This window comes from Lissotriton vulgaris, chromosome 2_1 (assembly GCF_964263255.1).
Source record: "Lissotriton vulgaris chromosome 2_1, aLisVul1.2, whole genome shotgun sequence".
In the NCBI taxonomy this organism is placed as follows: Eukaryota; Metazoa; Chordata; class Amphibia; order Caudata; family Salamandridae; genus Lissotriton; species Lissotriton vulgaris.
In genome coordinates, this window is record NC_141687.1 from 1973875016 (window position 1) to 1973898510 (window position 23495).

The 23495-nt window shown below is 47.3% G+C and overlaps 1 protein-coding gene across 1 annotated transcript in view; it reads right to left on the reverse strand.

Annotated features, from left to right (window-relative positions):
* UNC45A (unc-45 myosin chaperone A) overlaps positions 1–23495 on the reverse strand; it is a 277165-nt gene that overhangs the window by 181824 nt on the left and 71846 nt on the right. The window contains exon 10 of the mRNA XM_086958180.1: positions 8970–9270. Coding sequence (XP_086814306.1) covers positions 8970–9270 — 301 coding nt within the window. The remainder of the gene's footprint in view (positions 1–8969; positions 9271–23495) is intronic.

Here is a 23495-nt window from a genome sequence, read left to right on the forward strand (position 1 = left end):
CAGGATCTCCTGAATGTGCGGCGCACAACAGGACGCGATCATTGCCATGACGTAAGGCGGGCAGATGTCACTTGGGGACCCTGATTTTGCCATTGGCAGGTGTCGGATGACCTCCTGCCGCGAGATGGGCTCAAAGTATTTGAGACCCATTACTGGCTCGCCGTTGGGAGTGCCCGGTACGGCTGTGCATGGACCATTATTTTTTGGGAAGTTTTCGTATAAAGCCTCTACTGTTAGGAATGTAAGGACCCTGCCAGAGTTCCATGTTTACAGGCGGGCTGAAAGCCCCAGTATTTAAGAGTGCTTGGGTCTGGTAAACCAAGAGTACAGGCAGTAGCCGGAGAATTGAGTTTAAGAGTCTTATAGGGAAAGGAAATGTATGGTAATTGTAGAAAAAGGGTGCTTTGGTCTACTGTGGAGAAGAACTCCATTATCAATTATGGGAAGTGGCATAGCCGGCTCCATGGACAGGACAACCAGAATTGCCTGTGAATGAACAAGTTACTTCTCTTTGGTAGCGCTCTTTCTAGTGAATACTCTTATCTAAACACAGATTCATCCCAGCCTTTCACCTCCTCCTTCTGTGTAGTGGTCTCTTTTTACCATCTAAAAAGGTCCCAAACTAGACATCTGGACACTGGTACCCCCCAACTGTTTTATGGTTTTGTGCTTTGCATAAGAGGTCATGGAAAGACTCACTCAAGAGGATCGTTCTAAGGGGTGTCGCTTAGATGCAGCTCTGCCTAGTCACTTCCAGGGCGGAACAAAAGCAACAAGGAGCCACATATCCCCACCCAGATACACACGGGAGCACTGCTATGAAAAGTTTCCAAATCCAGACTGGCACTAGGGGAACAATCTACAAATGAGGAATCTGCGGTTAAAAGTATCCATCAGAAAAGAAGAGTGACAAACCTCTGTGAACAAGGATCCCTTAGGTAAAAGAATCCTAGGATTACCTGTCTACAAGAGTGTCATAACCTCTGAAGGCATGAGTGCAATACTCCACCGTGGATTAAAATGCTAGACAAGAACGCAAAAGTTGCTTGTAGACAACAGTTCACAACATGGAGCATATCCTCTTTACTATCCTTTTGATTGGTTGACTTGTATCCTTACACTGCTCACATTCAGGGAACTATGTATTTCAATTGTATTTCAACACTCTATTAGAGTGCATGTTTTCCTGCTCTCTCTTGTGCTACTGCACCCGTGCACTTTATGCTTCTCCCTAATAACCCTACTCCAAGATCATCCACTGCTGCCCACCCCTCCCTAGCATTTCAAGTTTATTTTTCCTCTCCCAGGGCCGTACCTCAAGCACATCCATTGCTCCAACATCCCCTGCACACTCTTTGTTGCTTCCCCCTTATCCACTCCCAACACTCTCTGCTGCTCTACCACTCCTCGTAGTTAATTTACAGACCTTGCACTCAACTTTGAGATTGACAGCCCTTACTGCTTTTTGTCAACAAAAACTGGCCAGGTTTTCAGGATTTGTCTGTGAAGTATTTGTAGTGCGCAGCATACACCCGAAGGCATTTTATTTATGTAGAGACAAAGGATATTGTTCAGACTAGATTAGTAGTCATTGCAATTATTAGTTATGGAAAATGTATTTTTTTTAAAATGTTTTTCTGAACTTCAATAGATTAGTTTCAGATCAAACAGAAAGAGGTAACCTATTCCCAGGAAAGGCCTTTCCCCAACCATCATTTGTTTCTAATTTGGGACCTGCTCAAAGAACTGGTCTTCGGCTCTAAACGTGCTTCTATGGCAATGAAGCGAGCAGACAGCTGTGTCTGTTACGTTATTAATGACTTTATGAACTTAACAGTAATTTCCTGTGCTTTTGTCACCTAAAAATACTTCATGAGGCCCTGCCATTCCTACCTGAAAATGTTCACTATCCTATCCTTCAAGATGTTGTAGGATCTAAGATAGAATATGCAAATGCTCTTACCTAGGACTTTCAGTTAATGGGTTTGAGCAAATGCAGTTGATAGAAAATGCTGTCGCCTGGAAATTCCACCACACAAATCCATATCTGGCCATATGCCCACCTTACTTCGTCTTCCTGTTCAGTAGCGAATCCTTTTTAAAAGTCTCTGTTTTAAGGCTGTTCATAACATGGGAAAGCTCTTTATTAATCAACTTTTCTCATGGTATTCCCCAAACGTTCCAGGTCACCTATTCCCATTCAGATACCTAGAATCAGGAAAATCTGCCACTGGGGGCGTGGGGGGATTGTTTGCCTTCCAGAGAGCAAAGGCTTTGAACTCACATCTTTTGAATTAAAGCTCCTCCCATATGTCTTCAAGTTTAGAAAATAGTTGAAAACCTGCCTATTTAGGCAGTAAAAATCCACAATTCTTCCCAATTTGCATTTGTTTTTGTTTTTTTAAGAGCCAGGATACTTTTGGGTATTAGTGCGCTCTTTTAATCAGAAGCCCAAGCCCTCTGAACACTCAGTGCATGAAGTTAATAATAACAGCAGCCAACACATAAATCGAGTTTTGAACTCCCTGTGGTTGGGGGCCTACGTCCAAGTCAATAAGTAATTGAAAAAAGAAAAAGTGAGTATGGTGCATGTCACACTCACATTCATTTCTTCAATCACCAGCCAAATGGGACTGAAAGGTGCTGGACACAGCTCTTTCAACTGCTCCTTTTCCCTTGAGAAATGGCATATAACCTGAGGCAATACAGATGCCAAAGACCTGCTAGAGGTATTAGAGGAAGCGCTGTTAGAAATATTTAACAACGTATTACCAATAAAACAACTTTGAAAATCATCATTTCTATCGAATAACTAGAAAAATAGCACTTGAGCTGCCTTAACATAGAGTTAATTTGAAAAAGTGTAGAACTGAGGAAATCTAGCGTCTGAAACCACAAAAGCACCATTTCAAATAAACATTGAATTAATCTATGCTCAGGGTTCTCAAAGTGTTTGCCCCATCAAAGAAACTCTGTAATTGTAATTGAGTTACCTAATTTTTGCTTCGATAAAGAGTCTACTCCTAACTTGTAAAATCTCAAGATGAGTGAAAACAATCCCACCACAGAAACATTTGCAGAGTTTATGCAATTCCCTGAGCCAGAGCTGCTTGATCAAGGTAAACTGTCACTCAGGAACTTGCACGCTGAAGGATCCAGCTATTATCTGCATCACTGATGAAGGATGCAGTCATAGGGGCAGATTTATGATAACTGGCGCATCCCCAGGGATGCGCCAGTTATTTTGCGCCACTGCTCCGCCACCCATGGTGCGCCGCATTTACAATGCGGTGCACCATGGGGCAAAAACGGCACAGATGCGTGACGCATCTGTGCCGTAAAGGTGGCGGCGCATTGCTGGAGTTGCGTCGCAAGCGCAACGCAGCTCCAGCAAGGCTCAGGGGTGCCCCATCTTTACAATGCTGCGTCAAGACCGCAGGGTTTTGACGCAGCATTGGCCTGAAAGTGACTGAGTGAAATCTTATAGATTTCACTCAGCCACTTTTGCGAGGCGCACCTGCCTCGGAACGCCCACCCAGGCCCGGAACGCCCACAAGTGGCGCAGGGCTTTACAACGTGACGCATCTGCCTAGATGCGTCACGTTGTAAATGGGTCGTAGGGATGCGCCACGTTTACGCCGCTGTTGCGTGACGCAAACGTGGCGCATTCCCAACATAAATCTGCCCCAGTGTATTTATAAAGCAGGTGGAATCTTGGCTTTCTTTTAGGAACAGAGAGTTGCCATAATAAAATCAATCTTGAGATAACACTATTTTTTCAAAAGACGTCAAAAATTTCATACCCACCCACTTACTCCATATCTAGCCAGTTTGTCAAGTTGAACCAGCTGCTGTACCATTTACAAACTTGTGCTGAAGCACAGATCTGTATCCACGCAGAATGATTTAAAGCGAACATTGGATTGGGCTGGTGTTGGAGTGCTTATCCTTTTAGTTTTATCAGAAACTTTTGAGACCATCAACCATGTCCTCCAGCTGAATCGACCAGACCATGTCAGGTTCAAATCGATGATATTAGAATTCCTTAAATACTTTATCTTTAGAGGTAGGGTTGAGGTTATTTGTGTAAAGGTTTACTTGAAAAAATAGCCCAAAAGCGTGTACCTTTGCTTGTATTCACAAAACCAGAATAGTTCACTCTGGAGAACAACAAGGACAGCAACACCACCACCCTGCTGGACAACCTCGGACTCAAGCAACTGGTAAACACCCCCACCCACTACGCCGGCCACACGCTTGACCCAGTCTTCTCCTCCAGCAAGTACATCGCCTTCAGCCACTCCACTGGACTTCATTGGATTGACCACAGCTGCGTCCACTTCAGCTTCAGAAGAACCACGACCCACCACCACCCGCAACAGGTTCCTCGCAGGAGCTGGAACAAGATCACCGCCGACCAGCTCACCACCTCCCGCAGCCAGAACCCTCCCGCCAGCAGAACGGACCCCAACAAAGCAGCCAGCAACCTCACACAGTGGATCACCAACTGCGCAGACTACTTCGCACCACTGAAGACCCCTCCCAGCAGACACGGCAGCAAGAAAGTCTCTTGGTTCACCGACGAACTTAAGAACTCCAAGAAGAACTGTCGCACCCTCGAGAAAGCCTGGCACAACGACCAGACCACAGACAACATGACTGCCCTCAAGCACGCCACCCGCAAACACCACCAGCTGATCCGCACCACCAAGAAGACAGCATTCAAAGAACGACTGGACAACAATGCCCACACAGTGGAGAAGTGTGGCTCAGGGGTTAGAGGCGGCAGACCCGGAAGCGGAGATCGGCCCTGGACCAGGGTTCAATTCCCCGCCTCAGCGAGTCTTGGGCTAAAAAATTCCACGGACTCGATAATTCTCGCTCCGGTGCCTTCTCGACTCACGGGTTCACACTCTGCGACTCTGGGCAATAGTTTGCTTAATCTCCACAACGGCCCCTCGCGGCAGGATGCCTGGCTTTCACCTTGTGGATACCCTGCCGGGGTTATCTCACAGGGGAATACCAGGACGGGTTCCCTAAGCAAGCGCTTAGATACCGACATCGGTCAGTGATTTGCGCTATATAAATACATGTACATGTACACAACAGCAAGGAACTCTTCAGCATCGTCAAAGAGTTCTCCAACCCCAGCGCCGGAAACAACATCTCTCCCTCGCAAGACCTCTGCGACCCACTCGCCTCATTCTTCCACCGCAAGATCGCCGAAATACACAACAGCTCCGGCGCACCAACCACGCACCCAACCACCGAACCAACGCCCCCCACCACCACCCTCTACGCCTGGACCCCGGTCAGCACCGAAGACACCACCCGCACGATGAACACCATCCACTCCGGATCCCCAACCGACCCCTGCCCCCACCACGTCTTCAACAAAGCCGACTCCATCATCGCACCCCAACTCCGTAACATCATCAACGCCTCCTTCAACACCGCCACCTTCCCGGAAAAATGGAAGCACGGCGAGCTCAATGCCCTCCTGAAGAAACCAACAGCGGGCCCCACGACCTCAAGAACTTCCGCCCCATCTCGCCCCCCCCTTTTCCTGCCAAAGTCATCGAGAAGACCGTCAACAGACAGCTTGCCGCCTTCCTCGAGACTAACGGATCCCTCGACCACTCGCAGTCCGGTTTCCGAGCCAACAACAGCACCGAGACCGCCCTCATCACAGCCACTGACGACATCAGATCCCTGCTCAACAACGGGGAGACAGCTGCCCTCATCCTCCTGGACCTCTCCGCAGCGGTTCGACACTGTCTGCCACCGCACCCTAGTGTAGCGCCTCAGCAACATCGGAATCCAAGAGAAGGCACTGGAGTGGATCATCTCGTTCCTCGCCGGAAGAACCCAAAGTCTGCCTCCCCCATTCAGATCCGAGGCCACCGAAGTCATCTGCGGCGTACCACAGGGATCATCACTCAGTCCCACCCTCTTCAACGTCTACATGAGCCCCCTCGCAGCCATCGCACGCCAACACAACCTTAACATCATCTCCTACGCCGACGACACCCAGCTGATCCTCTCCCTCACCAACTACCCCGCCGCCGCCAGAACCAGCATACACGAAGGGATGAAAGATGTCGCCGAGTGGATGAAGAACAGCCACCTGAAACTTAACTCAGACAAGACAGAAGTCCTCATCCTGGGGTCATCGCCCTCCGCCTGGGATGACTCCTGGTGGCCCCCTGCCCTGGGCACCACTCCCAAGCCAACGGACTACGCACGCAACCTGGGCTTCATCTTGGACTCCTCCCTCTCGATGACCAGACAAGTTAACGTCGTCTCATCATCGTGCTTCAACAACCTGCGCATGCTCCGAAAAATTTTCCAGTGGATCCCCACCGAAACCAGGAAGACGGTCACCCAGGCACTCGTCACCGGATGACTGGACTACGGAAACGCCCTCTACGTCGGAACCACAGCCAAACTTCAGAAAAGACTCCAACGCATCCAGAACGCCTCCGCACGACTCATCCTGGACATCCCCCCGACACAGCCACATATCCGGCCACCTGAGAGACCTGCACTGGCTCCCCGTCAGCAAGAGGATCACATTCAGACTCCTCACCCTCGCACACAAGGCCCTCCACGACCTGGGCCCCAAGTACCTCAACAACCGCCTGACCTTCTACACGCCCACCCACCAGCTACGATCGACCAGCCTCGCCCTCACCGCCGTTCCACGCATCTGCAGAGCCACCGCCGGAGGAAGATCCTTCTCCTTCCTGGCAGCCAAGACATGGAACTCCCTCCTCATCCACCTCCGGCTAACACAGGACCATCTCTCCTTCAGGAAGCAACTCAAGACCTGGCTTTTCGAGCATTAACGGACCCCTCTCCCCCAGCGCCTTGAGACCCTTCCGGGTGAGTAATGCGCTATACAAATGTCATGATTGATTGATTAACTCTGGAAAGCCACATTTATGTACTACTGTCATGGCAAGCTTGTGTCAAGTGTAGGATGGGGAGAGAAGAACCTCATATTTAATGGGGGTTAGAGATAAGGAGTTTCTAGGAGCGAAAAATATTTTCTACCCTGAGAAAAAAACGATAAAACCAAATGTGCAAATTTCCACATGCAGATTTTTCCACCTGGTGTAAAATCAGTGTGCATACCTTTTACATTTCTGAATGCTCAAGGAAATCTACCTCTGTTGTACATTTCATAATATTCTTCTAGAATCTTTTGTTAATCTCAAACTTTCAGGGCCTTCTAAGATGCCACTGTATTTATTATTTTGAAAGTTAAGTAGTTTTGATTTTTAATCTACAACAACAGGATATGTTTTGTCTCCTGATAAATGCCACAAGCATGTTCCTATAAGAAGCATGTTCAACAATTGTGTTCAGTGATTTGCAAATTTCCTACTTTGATTCCTGAACAGGCCTCATTACATTCAACCAAAAGCACTCATAGATATAAATACCTTTCATTGTCAGGGGCATGGAAATACTGATACACCTCCAGCAACACACTGTTTCGGAATCCAGGCCAGAATATAACGGATATGGATCCAACTTCAGGGCATCACACCATTTAATCAGGATCAGTAATACTTGTTCATAAAGCATTATATTTTAAAGTTTCACTACTGCTTTATGCTGCTGCTTTATAAACCAATGTAATGTGTTTCAGGACAGCATTAAAGTATATTAGTGGGGTACAGTGCCCTGACTACCATGAGGCCAGGATTGGGCTTTAAGAAAGTATGTAACCAAATGATATATGAAGTGGAATATACGATGAGAACTGTACATATTTTAATGTAGATGTCAACTTTTTCAGGCAAGTTGGCGAAAATTCAATTTTGATGATCTCAGGTCAAACTCACCCACTTCTGTGGTGCAACTCCCTCACAGGACAATCTCAGTCTGGCTCATGTTATTCTTACACATGCGCCATATTAACTACCCCACAAAGAGGAGTACTATGTACTACCTAATGAAATCAAACAGGGTTTGTGGGTAGGAATTGTCTTTTATGATTTTGATATCGAAATAAAGACTTTAAAACCTGAATCCTGGGTAGGAATTGGACTCAAAGGCAGAAGCAGCACCATCATACCGTTAAAGATTAGACGGAGGAGAAACATTGAGGCTTAACATGACCCCTGCTGCTCAACCCAATAAGCCTAAATCAATATCCTCTCCTGCAGCACAGCTTACGCTTTGAAGGTTCATATCGCTGGAGTAATCATCCTTTTGTATTGTCTCTTCCCTAACTCCAATTTGGTTGGTCAATTCTAGTTGGCTTCCATGCTTTGATGAAGTCCCATTACTCCCTCCAGTAAATTGACTGAAGTCTGTTACAGTACCTCATGCAACATGCCATCAGCATCGGTTGCTGACCTAAAAAAATTCATTAAAAAAAAAAGCACCAATGCACTCACCAGTGACCATAAGCACACACAAAAGACGTGTTCTTCCTTTAATCCTCCTCAAGGTAATTGATCTCTATATGGTACAATGCAATTTAAGAGCAACATACTCTATTTACACCATGTTTTAGTTCTGATAAAGTCACAATGGATTCTACAAGCGGGTGTGTCTGCTTATGACAACTTCTCCAAAATCTGAGGTACGAGTCCTGTAGTACTCATTGGTAGGAAAGATTGTATGATCTTGTTTTTGGTGCTCATGTCCTAGTGTTTTCATTGGGTTCCCAGTGGTGTGCGTGTGAAATTATTTATTTCCCAGGGAATCACTTCCCCAATCCCTTTATCAGGCGATGAATGAGATTTTCTAGTGGATGATTCTGGAGGTGGCTTGGTTCTTACTACCCCCCTCAAGACCATGTGACTGTATTTGGAACCATGAACATTTTGTTGTCGATGAATGGGTACAGGTATTGTAGGTCAGTGAGACAATAGGTCTACGTGTCACTGCTGTGCAATTGCTAGTTAGTACCATGCTTTAACTGAAATATTTGTGGCTATGTATGCACTCACCACAAGGGCACGGATCCGGATAGAATCGTTCTCATTCCGCTTGTAAATATCCTTCAGGAGAGTGACCCCGTTGGCAGTGATGAAGGAGGCACGTTTGGCTTTACCAGCAGCATGAATCAATGCCTCAACTGCAATCATCTGATCAACCTCACGGTCAGAGGAGCACAGTGCTAGGATGCTCTCCATAATACCACCCAACTCCAGAGTACGGTTCCCAGCATCCGATGCACCCAGCAACAGGCATGAAACAGTCTGTATGGCCCGCAGCTTGCCATCTAAATCTTGGCCTTCAAACAAGTTTCTGAATTTGTAATAGGAAAAAAGAAAACTTTAAAGCAGTTTACAGAGAAGTGGAAATAGCCAACATTTTCGAACATTGAAATCAAATGTATTCTAGCACAACTTTATGCGTATGGTTGTAAAGAATGAAGTTCAAGAGTATAGCTATATATCGCATCATACTGTTTTCCTGTAAAAATTTAATGATTCATCTGAGTTACGTGCCTGTAATGGAGTTTCAAAATTTGCCTCATGTAGAGGCCATCGTGGTGAAGGAGCACCTAAAACTAACAAGGATGGAGGTGTATCAGTGCAGACCCAGGAATGCAGGGCTGTATTATAAGAAGGCAGCTGGAATCACACATCTGTTCGTAGAATGGGAAGCCTGTGGAGAAACTGGTACACTCTTCCTGAAACTCTTGGTAAAATGTATTTCAAATAAATCGAATAAAGAAAGGTTGGCTTAGAATGATTCAAAGCTAGGGTAAATGTTTTTGGGCCCTGATAGAGGTCGCAGAGCTTTCCAGAAAAAGTAATTTACCTATGAATATTTTGAAATAGTGCCTAAACATGTGCGAGGATTGATAAATAGCGAGGTTCCAATGAGGAATTACTGCAGGAATCATTAAATTAGGGTCTGGTTCACCATATTATTTTATTTTTGGGGGGAGTTTTATATAGCGCGTACTCAACCCAAAAGTATCAGAGCGCTTTACATGAGCACCAGTTGCATTACAGACGGACACATTCATTTTGTTAGGCACAGGTAGATTAAGTGATTTGCCCCGAATTTCAGAATGTTAGGCGGCCCTGCTGAGACTCGTACCCTATTCCCCAGCTTCGAGGTAGACCGCTCTAGCCGTTGGAAAACATCCCCATTCCTCCCTACAGTTTATCAGAATTAACATGCCACTCTCCACGGTAGTTAATTACAGCTCACAACAGACATAAGCATTTAACTACCGGGTTGGCAGCTTGTTAGCCCAAGGAGTTATTAAAAAAAGAATGCACGGAATTCCACATGGCACCTAAAGAGATCAAATAAACATGCAGGGCACTACATGGGTACCCTTCACTGCACAGTAAAAATAAAATCATCTTTGGACAGGCTCAGTCTGCCACACTTGAGGAAATTTGCTGTTCTAACTTTGCATGGGGTGCGAAGCAGCTGCTGCTTATGTCAAGACCCATTCGAAACTGACAACTACACAATGCCAGCTTGACGCACTTATCAGTTCAGCACAGAGCTGGGAGGCTCACTTTTTGACGCCTCCGACGCCCTCAACTGAGGTTAAGGGTCATTGCCCGGCTCTCCATTAAGCACCAAGAGGGAGAATCCCCAATAAAACATGCTGTTCTTATTACTAGGTGGGATGCACCTTTGTTGTACTGTTGGAATTCTTTTTTATGTGTTGGGGGAGGGAATATGGGGATATTTGTCCTGGTGGGCTTGGGCCACCAGAGTGGGAGAATGGAATGTAGTGATGTTACACATTGAATTTTATTTACTTTGGTGCCTGTACTAAACACACAACTACCAAATGCCGCCAGAAAGGCCCAACTGGTCCCACCAACTACATGACAGATCAAACCAACCCCTTGCCGGAAACACCAATAACCTGTATGGCATGGAATGTGGGGGAATGAACAACTCTCGGAAGAAGAGGCAGGTCCTATCATACCATGACCGCCACCAGATCAAAGTGGTGTTATTGTAAGAAACCTACATATATCTGCAGACGACGACTAGCTTTGCCTTACAATAGGCTGGCTACTTCCTTTTCTCATCAAACTTGAAAGGTGTGGCCATTCTAATAAAACAAGGAGTCCCTAGCTTTGGCGCTGCTGGGCTATTCGAAACCTCTGCCAGTGGCGTATAGGCGTTTGGCGGATATGGGATTGTTGTTTGCGAGACGTACGGTGGCACAGTGTTGGATGGGCCGACCCCGACTAAAAAACGATGGGTCAGGGACATGGTGTACTGTTGCACGCAAGCTGAACACTACAACGAGCTCCTCCCCCCCACAAGTAGACCGAAAAACTTTTGGGGTTTGTATAACACCTTCAGATATGCTAGAGAGGAGGTAGCGGACACGCAGGGTGACGAACGGGTGGATGCACAATGATGGCCTTTACTATAGGGACCCCTCCCCCCCCAGGATCTCAATTGCGGGAGAGATGATGATGCCTGAGGGGCCGGTTAGATGGCCGGGTGGAGTATTGATACCCGGTTGCCACAAGGCGAATGACGAGTGGTAGAGTCCGAGCTATGAAGGGGGGATGGGTATGGGCTTCACCTGAAACACTTTAAGGGAGTCACATTTGGGAACTAGAGAGGGGGCAACGACATGGCCTAGACGTAGAGTAGTTGCTATTGAGTGGGTTTGTGGACAGGTTGGACAGGGGGGAGGGGGAGAGGTGGGGGAGGGGGACCGGGAGTTCTTTCTGGGAGTTCGGGGGTCTTATTAACCACAAAATACACCTACATTTCTGACTTTGCAGCACCCGTCCTACGTGTCCTACCCCCTAAGCCACTGGGGTACATCGGCAAGTGGGTGGCGACGGCCCCGGTGATGTCTCACGTTTAGCTTGCTTGTTATACTGTGTTGTTACGCTGCCGTACCCCTGGGTTGACGGCGTCAGGCTGTGTACATTGTCTTACCTGGTGCTCGACTGTATCCATCATAGTCGCATCGCCCGCCCGAGTGGGTTGTAGGCGGGAAGCTGTGTATGATTTGAACAATGTTAATAAAGGTGTTTAAAAAACAAACAAAAAAAAAAAACAAGGAGTCCCGTATCACCCACTGGAAGAGATGCTGGATGACCAAGGTCAATATGTTATATTATGGGGAAGCATGGATGCCTCGCTGCCTACTGTAGTCAATTGTTATGACCCAAATATAGACAACCCCACATTATTTGACCGCCTATGGGGAAAGGTCCTCTTGACAGACGTCAGACGTCCACTCTTTATAGTGAGGAGGAGATTTCAACAATGCGCAGCAGAGATGCCTTGAAAAATCACACGCTCCACCAGCTGCGAGAGCATGCCATCCACCCACCTCAGGGCAACAATTACTGAGCATTATATGGTTGACTTCTGAAGAGCCAGACATCCCCACGCCAGGGAGGACATGTTCTTCTCAAGGGTTTTAAGTGGTTGGTCATGAATAGACTAATGGCTAGTCATGCGCCGTGGGCACTTGGGGGCATTGGCTGATCACTTAGCGCCCACCCTCTCAGACCACTCACCGGTAGTGCTACATCTCGCAGTACCCTACGTGCTTCCAGTGAGGCGTTTGTGGCGCCTCTCCCCTGAGGTTCTGCTCGACTCGGTGTTCAAAGCGGAGCTGCAGACAGACATTGCGGATTATTATTCTTACAATGAGGGAACAGTCAGCTCTATGAGCACTATCTGGGAGGCATTCAAGGCCACCTTTTTGGGAGACTGTATTGCAAAGCGAAATGGCATAGGGCAGACTCTTAGGGACCACCTACAAAAGTTCGAAACTCAGCTACGAGCCGAAGAAATCCAGCTGGCAGACGGCCAGAACGCAGGCATACTAGAACAGGTTATACACAGAGTGACTGAAGGCAAGAGAGATGCAAGTATAGAGGGAAATAGGCCCACTTCTGCTCTCATAGAAGGGAGTAAACGGGGTAGATCACGGTCTGCTAGAATACAACTCCTCCTCAGGATAGCTCGCTGTATCACCGAAATAGAGGACCTGAGAGGGAAGAGATGCAATGAGGCTGCCAGTACACTCCTTGTATTCACAGAGTTTCTTGGCACACTGTACACCTCCTACTATTCCCATCTACTGACTGACACCAACGCTTACTCAATGGACGTTGCCATTGGATGGTTGAGCAACAGACAAAAAACCTTTCTTGACCAATCATTCACCCTGCACTGTAGCCATTAGCTCCTTTCTCACATGCAAGGCGTCTGGAGCCAATGGTTTCAAGCTGAATTTTATAAATAGATACTAAAAGCCCAACCCCACAGCCCCCTAGCAGCCGTCCCCCACCCGGACATCTTTCATTGGTTTGACCATACGGGGTCCCACAGTAGACATGTCAACAGCAGACTTAACGATCAGGGTATGTGATAAGCTGAGAAGAAAGGAAAAGGATCTACTCTAATCCCCTAAACTTCTGCTTAGTTACCACCCATTGCTGCCAGTCACTCACAGGTGCCTAATGATATCTCAACTTCGAGAAAAAGGCTTAACTACATAGGGTAGCCTATATAACCAGGGCACTTTCCTATCATTGACAGACTTTATGGGTGATACTCCGGGGCCTCTGCTAGATACACTCACATACCACAGGCTAAGCAGCAACTACAGGACTGCTCTTCCTGCTTTTCACCCCCAAAAATCCAACTTCTGCCATGTTAGCTACCCTTCTCGAAGCCACATCCACTAAACACCATATCAGCTCACTTTATAAGGTATCCCAGGAGGAAAGGGAAGAGAAACCACAGAGGTCGAAGGCAGACTGGGAAGCTGATCTGGGGTGCGAGATCTTAGAGGAGACCTAGCGTTTCAGCAGTGCACAGACAAGTCTAGTATCTTCAAGTGGCCATCCTCGGGTCATTTATTATAGATAGTTGCAAAACCTCTACTATACCCAAGCGCCTTCACAAATTTGGGCTGCGTATCAATCGCTATACCAGATGTGGCGCGCATGCGGCAGGGTTCCTGAATCAGACTAGATCTGACCTAGAATACATGAATCTTGGAGGGAAGTTACTGCAGCTTTGTCCTCTATGATAGGGGAAGAGATACAGCTAGACCCCACTGTTTGTTTCTAGGTTGTGTTAAGGCCTCATACAGAAAATTCACAGCTCTCACGCTCCTGCTGCCAAAAAGATTGGTGGACTGTAGATTGGAGGGTGGGGGAGCGTCCAAATGTTAAAAGATCAATCACTGATCTAGTATATTGCACAAAGCCTTGGAACTATTTGCTGAACTGCTCCCCCTAAACCTAGACCTAGAGCGAGATAGCAACCCAACTACATACCTGCTCCTCCCTGCAGAAACCAAAGCTTCCAGCACACTGACTGAGCTTGCACAGCCAAACAAACGACAAAATTGGAACCTACAGCAAGCCCCTACAGGCCTTCACAAATCTAGCCCCCTGGTATAATGCAACAATCCTCTCCTGGTACATTCACCTTAGGCTCCTTATGATGCTTGATACAGAGCAGCCCACTTACTGCTTCCCTACTATGTATACTTATTTGCAATATGTTGCCATTGTTATGTATCATTGGCTCATACTGTCTTAGTATATAAACATAAAAAATATCAATAAAAATTGAAAAAATAAATATTGTCTCGTCACTATAAATAACGCCAATGAGTACGCTTCAGGGCAACACATACACCACATAATTATCAGTTTTGGTTAATCTGTTTCAACATTTTCTTGCTATTTACAGATACATTTAAGTCCAGACCCAATTGGCACACTTCAATATTATGGGTGCAGGTGAAAATATTCCTCTTGATTTGAAACATTTCCTTTGTTTAAAATCTATTTCTGCATGTGATATGGCTTCAACATTGCAATATAAGTGAACTGATCACATAGAAGGGCACCAAAATCACCAATCAAAAATGGGATAAAGAGGATGCAATGCAATCCTTTGAACTCCACTGTTTTAGATAGTTCTTAATGCAATTTTGTTGCCGTGTAGCTCTGCTATCCTAGTTAATGGTGCTCCTTTTATCAACATTACCTAAAATATGAAATATGCCTCTCAAGGCTCAAATCTGTTTGATCTTGCCACCTAATCTTTCTCTGAATAGGATAATTAAAATGTCCCAACAGCAGCTAAAATACAGCCAGAAAAGAAACAAATGAACTCTGTGAAAGTGACTTTTGACTGATAGGAAAAGGATCGTTCATCAATTCTCTGTTTTCATGTACATTAATATCGGAGGTGTGGAAGGAAAGTATATCAAGTTATGGGAGTCAAGGTATAGTATGATTGTCAAGTGATTATCTTCAACAACCTGTGCATGTAGGTGATCTACAACAAAATCAAATGGTTTGGGGATTGAAGAACATGTTACTTACCTTCGGTAACGCCATATCTGGTAGAGACATAATCTAGCCGCAGATTTCTTATCTTTGAATTGCTCAGGTGTCAGACTGGATTCAGGAGATTTTTCTTCCAACAATACCCCTGCGTGCTGGTAGGTGGAGTAGGTCGGCTCCATGTGACAATCTCAGTGATGTCCGAGGCGGAAGTGACGTCCGCATCACCAATATGGGCACCACCTCGGCGTGCTGATGTCCGTTACTTTTCACGACTTTCCAAGGAAGTAGAGCAAAACCATGAAGTGCAATGATATTGTAGCGTTTCTAAACAACTAGGGCCCTGAAAAGGATCATCACCCTGACCCTAGAAACCTGTCCGCAGTGCAGGGCAAGATGGGTGAGTTGGTAAAGAATCTGTGGTTAGAATATGTCTCTATCAGATAAAGAGTTACCAAAAGGTAAGTAACTTATCCATATGATAAAAACATCTAGCCACAGATTCCTCACTTTTGAACTGATACCCAAGCAATCCCATTGCCGGAGGAGGGAGTGTGGACAAGTTTAGACCAGGAAGTCCTGCAGGACAGATAGGCCAAAAAGGCCATCCCTACGGACTTGACTGTCTAGGGCGGCAGTAGTGCTTGGTAAACGTGTGCAGGGATGCCCACGTTGCTGCCTGACAAATGACAAGGACTGGACTCCACATTGCAACACCGTGGTAGCAGCTTTAGCTCTGGTGGAATGGGCCCTTAAGCATTCAGGAGGCTGCTTTTTGGCCAGAGCATAGCACATTTTGATGCAGAGGACGACCCATCATGAGATAGTCATCTTCTGCACAGCACAACCTTTCTTCATTCTAACGTACCCCACGAACACTTGGTCGTCCAATCGGAACTATTTAGTGCGGCCAAGGTAGAATGACACTGCTCTTTTTCGGTCCAGGTAGCGGAGTCGCTCTTCTTCCTTAGAGAGAGCAGCATAGAAAGCGGGCAAGGCGACAGATTCCCCCACATAGAATGATGTTACCATTTGCGGTAAGAAAGAGGCCCTAGTAGAAAAGCACCTCATCAGGGAAGATGGTCAGTTAAAGAGGCTTGGATGACACTGCCTACAATTCGCTAACCCTCCTGGCTGATGTGATTCCCACCAAAAAGACTGTTTTGATGGTAAGCTGCCGGAGGGGACAATTGTGCAGAGGTTCAAATGGAGCGCACATTAGAAAGCTGAGAAGCAAATTAAGCTCCGACTGAGGCATAATCATAGGGGAAGGTGGGACCATGTGTACAAGGCGTTTGAGAAATCTTTTACAATGGGATATTTAAATAATGAGGGTTGATCTGGCAGCCTCAGGAAGGCAGACAGGGCTAAAAGGTACGCTTTGAGAGTGCCCAGAGCAGAGCCCTGCTTGGCAAGGGTCAAAATGAAAAGGAAAATTCGAGAGAGGGAATCAGAAAAGGGCGGCCAAAATAATATTGCAAACTTCAGGAGGAAAGTCGAATGCTATCCACTACTGCCGCCTAATCTCCACGCAAGAAGGGGTAGATTTGCCAGTTACGGGTGCAGGACCACCCTTGTGTTGCGACGGATGATCCTCCTGAAGGGGCAGCCTGATCGGAGGATCGATGCCCAGCTGGAGAAGCTAGGGATACCAGACTCCCCGTGCTCAGGCCCGAGCCACAAGAATGACTTGAGCCTGGTATAGGCGGGAAGGCGTATAGGAGGCCTGAGCTCTACTTGAGAAAAAAGCATCTCTGAGCAAGAGCCGCCTTGGAAACTTCCGTGCACAAAACTGGTGACATTGCACGTTCTCGACCGAGGCGAACAGATCTAACCAAGGCTTTCACCGCTGTTGAAAGGGACCTTGCTCCAACTATTCGTGATACGCTGCTAGGCATAGACGGCTGCGTCATCCCCTCTTGAGTTCAGAGAACCTGCCAGGTGTTGAACCACCAGGGATATGCCCTGCTGTTCTAGCCATGTCCTTAGATGCAGGGCCTCTTGACAAAGGGTCCATGACCCTACTCTGGGGAACATGGTGGACGGCAGTGAGTGCTGAGCAGCTGTGAGTTCTCACCTCTTGTGTCGGATGTGGAGCAACATAGGAAGGATGGGCGGACCTAGAGCGGAGCAGCGCTAAGGTGCTGTGCGGCATACTTCTGGCCCTGAAGTGGTGTTTTCTCCGAGACTTATTGCCCTCCTGGCTGGCGTCGGCGCAGCACGGCATCCCGACTCGGGTTTCTCCCAGTCTCCGCTGCAGGTTGTGTGGTTGCAGCCTGGGCTTGGGCTCGGGCCCTTGACTGGGCGCCAGTGCGAGGGTGGCAGGGACTGTGGCCGAGGCTGCTGAGGTCTCTGCTTCACCCCCGCGAGGGGGAGTCTGGGTGGAGGCGGTGCTGCAGCTGGCAAGAGGACGACAGGCGGCGGCCAGAGTGGGGTTTCCCAGCGCGAGGAGCCCATTGCCGGTCCTGCTCGCACTCAGCCGGCAAGGCTGCGGTGGAAAGGAAGCAGAGGAGAGTGAGAGCCCCCCGCTGATGTCCCCGGTAAGAAGGAGGAAGGGGGCATTGGTGCTCTGTTTAGAAAATAAGTGCATTACAACTTAAACCAGCCTGAGCGAAATATCAGCCCCTGGATCACACCAACTAGAGGAGGGTCAAAAATCAATAGGAGGTAATAAGTGGAGGCTATATTATACCCCAAACAAGCAGCTGCAGCCTAAGTAGCAGCTTGCATAGATACACTCTTCGGAGTAAAGGCATTTGGGGGAAGAAGCTGTCCCCTACAGAGGACCTTTCAAGTAATATCCCATCTAAAATAATACAAGTAGAGAAAGTAACCACTCGATCGCAAGTGGGAGGTAAAAAGGTCACAAAAGTAAAAAACAAACAGGTTAAATTACCTAAACCACCTAAATTAGGGAGCTCCATCTCTGCGTACTGATTTTAAAGTGCAAGCTCAAACTGGAACTCCAGGTACGCAGTCATATCAAAACCCAGAGGAACCTCAGAGTCCATACATAGCGTCTCCGGGAATACCTAGCACTGTATGCGACTCGGGGAAAATGGAGCAGGGAGATAATAAGATTCAATTAATGAATAGCTTTTCCTGCTAAGCAGAGGACACAGTCTCACTACAAAGTGACTGTATTCAACCAGAAATGGTGCAGCAATCCGCAGCCATCACAAACTCCAGCATTACTGTTTCTTCTGTGCCTTCTACCTCTTTCCCGACCCCTCATCAAGCGTCGATTCCACCCCAATTGCAATGGCCGATCAAGCGGAGGCTAATTCTACAACAGGGAACCTGCTCCTAAATTTGATCTTGGAGATGAGAGAAAAATTCACAATCCATGAAAATAATCAAATCGAAGATTCAGGGGAACTGAGAGACACTGGAAGCTAAAATAAACAATATCTTGGGCCGAGTGGCAGTGGTAGAAGCCACAGTAGAAGATCTTTGTAGAAAGGACACGGAAAATACAGTGGAGATCAAGAAACTAAAATTGAAAGAAACTCTGGGCAGACAAATTGGAAAGTTTGGAAAATAGTGCCAGACGGAACAACATTCGAATTTTAAATGTCCCCGAAGACCTTGGGGAGGGGATATTAGAACCTTTGTAATTGATCTCCTGAATGACCTTCACCCAAAAATCGAGAAGGCGACTCTAGAAAACGACATCCAAAGGACCCATAGGGACCGACCCCTTTAGCAAGCGTGCAGGAAAGAAAACCCACAGGAAAATATTAGTGAACTTTAAGTCTTACTCCATAAAAGAGGCTGTTCTCTCTCAGGGCCTGAAAAGGGGAGTCTATAGCAGGGGTGATTGGTCATTCCGTATAAGATCCGATATCTCGCACCACACAAAACAGGCAGTGGGAACTGGGCAAACGGATACAGGAACTGAATAGCTTAGGAGCCACCGCGAAACTCCAGTTCCCTGTCTCTCTGAAGGTTATGTGGAGGAATAGAACTTACAATTTTAGAGATCCTGAAGAGGTTAGCTCCTGGATTCAACAGGTTGAAAGCTCATCCAATTGAGATTCTTAATATTGACTTAATCTCCCTATCCGACATGAGAGAGTGAGAGACAAAGGAGAGAGGCTTAATGTATGCCTCTAGAGATAAGAGAGAGGTCCCCAGGGAGGGAAAGGGTGGGAAAGGGTAAGGAAAAGCACCAAAGACAAATGAAAAGATGTTAATCACAGGGTGGGGGAGCATTTTGGGGGGAAAAAATCCTCATTCACAAAAAAATGCATCTGGAAGTAGGATTTCATGGCTGGAAGGTCTTTTAAATAAATGCTGTTTTAATAGTAACTATGGGTAGCACTCAAGCTTTAAAGGTCCTATCCTGGAACGTGAATGGGCATAGGTTCCCGGCCAGAAGAGAGAAAATTTTGGAATATCTCCGACTTGCTAACTATGATGCTATACTGATCCAAGAATTGCATCTTGTAAAAGAAGAGTGGGCAGGAATACTAAAAAAGCATAAATGGATAGAGCAATTTTTTGTTTCAGCACAGACAGTTCAGACAAAGGGAGTAGCTATCATTTTTAGGAAAAATAATCGTCTAGTCGTTGGGAAGGTAGTGTCAGACACTCATGGTAGATGGGTTATGGTTAGGGCGAAGATCAATGTAACTTGGGTAACTTTTGTTAGCTATTATGGCCCGAATACTGATGACCCGGCCTACCTTCAGTCCCTATTTCTCCATTTGGGAGATGTACATGATCAAATTATAATGGATGGGGACTTTAAAGTTGTGTTAAACCCCACTCTCGACTCCACGTCAAAAAAAGCTGCGGAGGCCACACCAAAAACTCGAAAAATCTTGAAACGTTTAATGATAGAGGGTGGCCTCCTTGACGTATGGGAAGAAAAGAAATCCCTGAGGGCTGACAGAGGGAGATTTTACCTATCATAACAAGAAATATGCCCCCCGTTCAAGAATTGATTTCTTCTTGGTGGATCGTACAACTAGCAGAGACACGATCCAAATTACCCATCTGCCAGAGTAGCTTTCCGATCATTCAACAGTCTTATTAGAAATTAAATTAACTAATCGCCCCACCTCATTTAGATGGATTTTGAGTTGTACACTACTTCTCGAGCTGTCGAAAAAATAAATAAATAAAGGACCCTACTCTATCCTTTTTTTGCAGCACCACATAACGGTGGTGTTGTCCGTGAATACTTGAACCAGCTTTCCCTTAATTGAAGGAAGAAAGGCATTCAATGCTCAGAGCTACAGCAACTTGATGTGAAGTCCAGATTCCGCCGGAGACCAGAGTCTTCTGATCTCCACCTCTCCCAGATGGCCACCTCATCCCAGGAGTGTAGCATCTGTCACTACTGTAGGATCTAGTTGGGAAAGGGAGATGGGTCTGCCTCTGACCCAATTGTGGTTTGTCTGCCACCACAGCAGGTTTCGAGCAGATTCCTCAGATCTGGACCATGTCGGAGAGAATCCCCAGATGCTGCACCCCCTGGAACTTCAGGTCCCACGGCAGAGCCCGCATATGCTATCTGGAATGATTCACTAGCAGAATACAGGCAGCCATGTGGGCCAGCAGCCTCAGTCATTATCACCGAAATCCAGGATAGAGGCTGAAACATCAGTAGCATAGCCCGACTATCCTGGACTCCCCGTTCAGGAGGATAGGACCAAACTGTACTGTGTACAAAACAGGTCTGATGAAAGGGAGCGTCTAAGAGGCAGTCAGGTGTGACTTTTGCATGTTTTATAGTAAACCCCAGCAAATTCAGGGGATTCGCTGTAGTCTGGAGGTGGGAGGCAACAACCTGAGGCAAGCTCGCCTTCAACAGCCAGTCATCGAGATCGGGGGGCGGAGGGGTGGGGGTGTAGGAAGACTGGCACCCCTGATCTGCACAGATGAGCTGCAATCACCACCATCACCTTGTTGAATACCCAAGGAGCTGGTAAGGCCAAAGGGGAGCACAATAAACCGAAAGTGCTTGTGGCTTACCGTAAACTGCAGGTAGCGATGAGGAGGTAGGACGAGTAGGTGAAAGTAAGCGTCCAAAGCTACCATCCAGTCTCCTGGGTCCAGGGCAGACAAGATATGAGCTAGAGTGAGCATCTTGAACTTTTCCTTTTTGAGGATGTAGTTGAGGACTCGCAGATCTAGAATAGAACGAATTCCCTTGTCCTTTTTTGGGAACAGAAAGTAATGGGAATAACAACCACAGCCTACTTATAGCTCCAGAACCCTCTCAGTGGCTCCTATGGCCAAGAGAGCCATGACTTCCGCCTGAAGCTAAGTCAGGTGATCCTCTGTTAGCCGGTCGTAAGTTGGAGGTATGGAGGGATGGGTAGTCTCAAAGGGGAGGGAGTAGCCTCTTTGGATTATCTGGAGAAACCACCTGTCCAATGTGATGTTCTACCAGTGGTTAAGGTGATGGATGATCCAGCCACCAACTGGCTGCCCATGATCTGGAAGGGCCGGACTAGGAAGGTTTGGAGGTGGAGGTTGAGGAGGGGGATGCGTGGACTGACCAGACCGCTGCCCACCTGACCGATGGGGTCGGAACGAGCCGCTCGCACAGACACGCAGAGGTTCTTGAACTTGCACGGTCTTGTGCCTGGGATATGGATGGTGTAGCCAAAAAAAGGGAAGCATGGCAGATAGGAGACGTGTGGCCACTGAGAGGCCTAAGGCCTGGAGTCTGGGAGTCTTTAAAACACTCCAGCGCAATTTCTGCCATGTCTACGAAGAGATGTGTGCCATCAAAGGGCATGTCCATGATAAAGAGAGGCCTAGACATCACCTAATAAGCCAGAAGTCCTCAGCCAGGCGTGGCAGGAACAACCACTGTTGCTGCAATTGCTCTGCCCAGCGAATCGGTAGTGTCGGGAGCACAACGAATGGCAAACGTTGCTACATATCTCCTGATTGATACTGCTTGGGAGAGGATGGCCCGGGCCTCCTCCGAGACCTGTGGCAGCACTTGCACACCCGTTTCCCACAGGGTGTGAGAGTAATGGCCCAATAAGCATGCTATGTTCATCATCAGCAATACAAGGCTGGTGGAAGAAAACATTTTCTTACCTCAAATGTCCAGCCTCTTGGATTTTCTATCCAGGGGAGCGGAAGACAACACGCCGTGGGAGGCAGAAGCTTGGACCACCAAGCTCTAAGGTGTAGGGTGGTTGGTGAGTAAATTTGGGTCACCCGGTGCAGGGCGATGGGTGCGGGGGATTCTCTTATTCACAGAAGCCCCTGTGCTGGGCTTGGACCAGGTTTCCAGAAGGATATCTGTTAAGGACTTGTTGAATGACCCGAAGGGTTCAGAGGAGGAGACACCTGGCTGCAGGACCTCTCTCAAGATGTCAGTTCTAACTGCCACAGAAGCGAGCTGAAGGTCCAGGACCCCAGCTGCCGTTCGCACCCCCATAACATATGAGGCTCCTCCATATCCACAGAAGAGGGAGAAATCGGGGCCCGAGTCGTCGGGGATGAGACTGGAGCCTAGAACGCTGAGAATCCTCCGTCGGCTGACTGACAGGGAAAAGTCGAAGCATGCTTCAACTTCTTGTGTTTTTTTTGTACTTCTTACATAACTGTATCGACAACTTCAAGTGGGAGGATGAAGACTTGGGCCTCCTAGAGCGGTGCACGGACCTTCATCTCGATCAGGACCGTGAACAAGACCCCTGGGGAGACTGACGGGTGCAGAGTGCTGGTCCGCAAGCAGCTTTGGGGACTGCTCTGGCAAAGCTTTCAGAGCCATGGCCCAGCAGTCGGAGTAAGAATTCGAATTGTGGTCGCGCTCCAGACACCAGAGACAAACCAGGTGAGGATCCATCACCGACATGGCGAGGTGACAGGCACTGCACGACTTGAATCCAGACTTCTTGGACATAAAGAAAAAAAAACTACATACCAAAAAAGAGATTAGACAAAATGTCAAAAAAATCTTGTCAAAAAGTGACAAGGGGTAGGTCTCTTCACGGATCTGCGCTGGCTGGAATGGAAGGAAAAGAACTGATGTCAATGCGCCAAGATGGCACCTATACAAGTGATGCAGACATCACTTCCGGCTTGGACGACTTCACAAGGACCCAACAGGGGTATTGCTCGAAGGAAAATCTTCCGGGTCCAGTTGGACGCCTGGGAAATTCACAGGTAAGGAATCTGCGGCTTGATGATGCTATCAGATAAAGCAGTTACATGTGATAA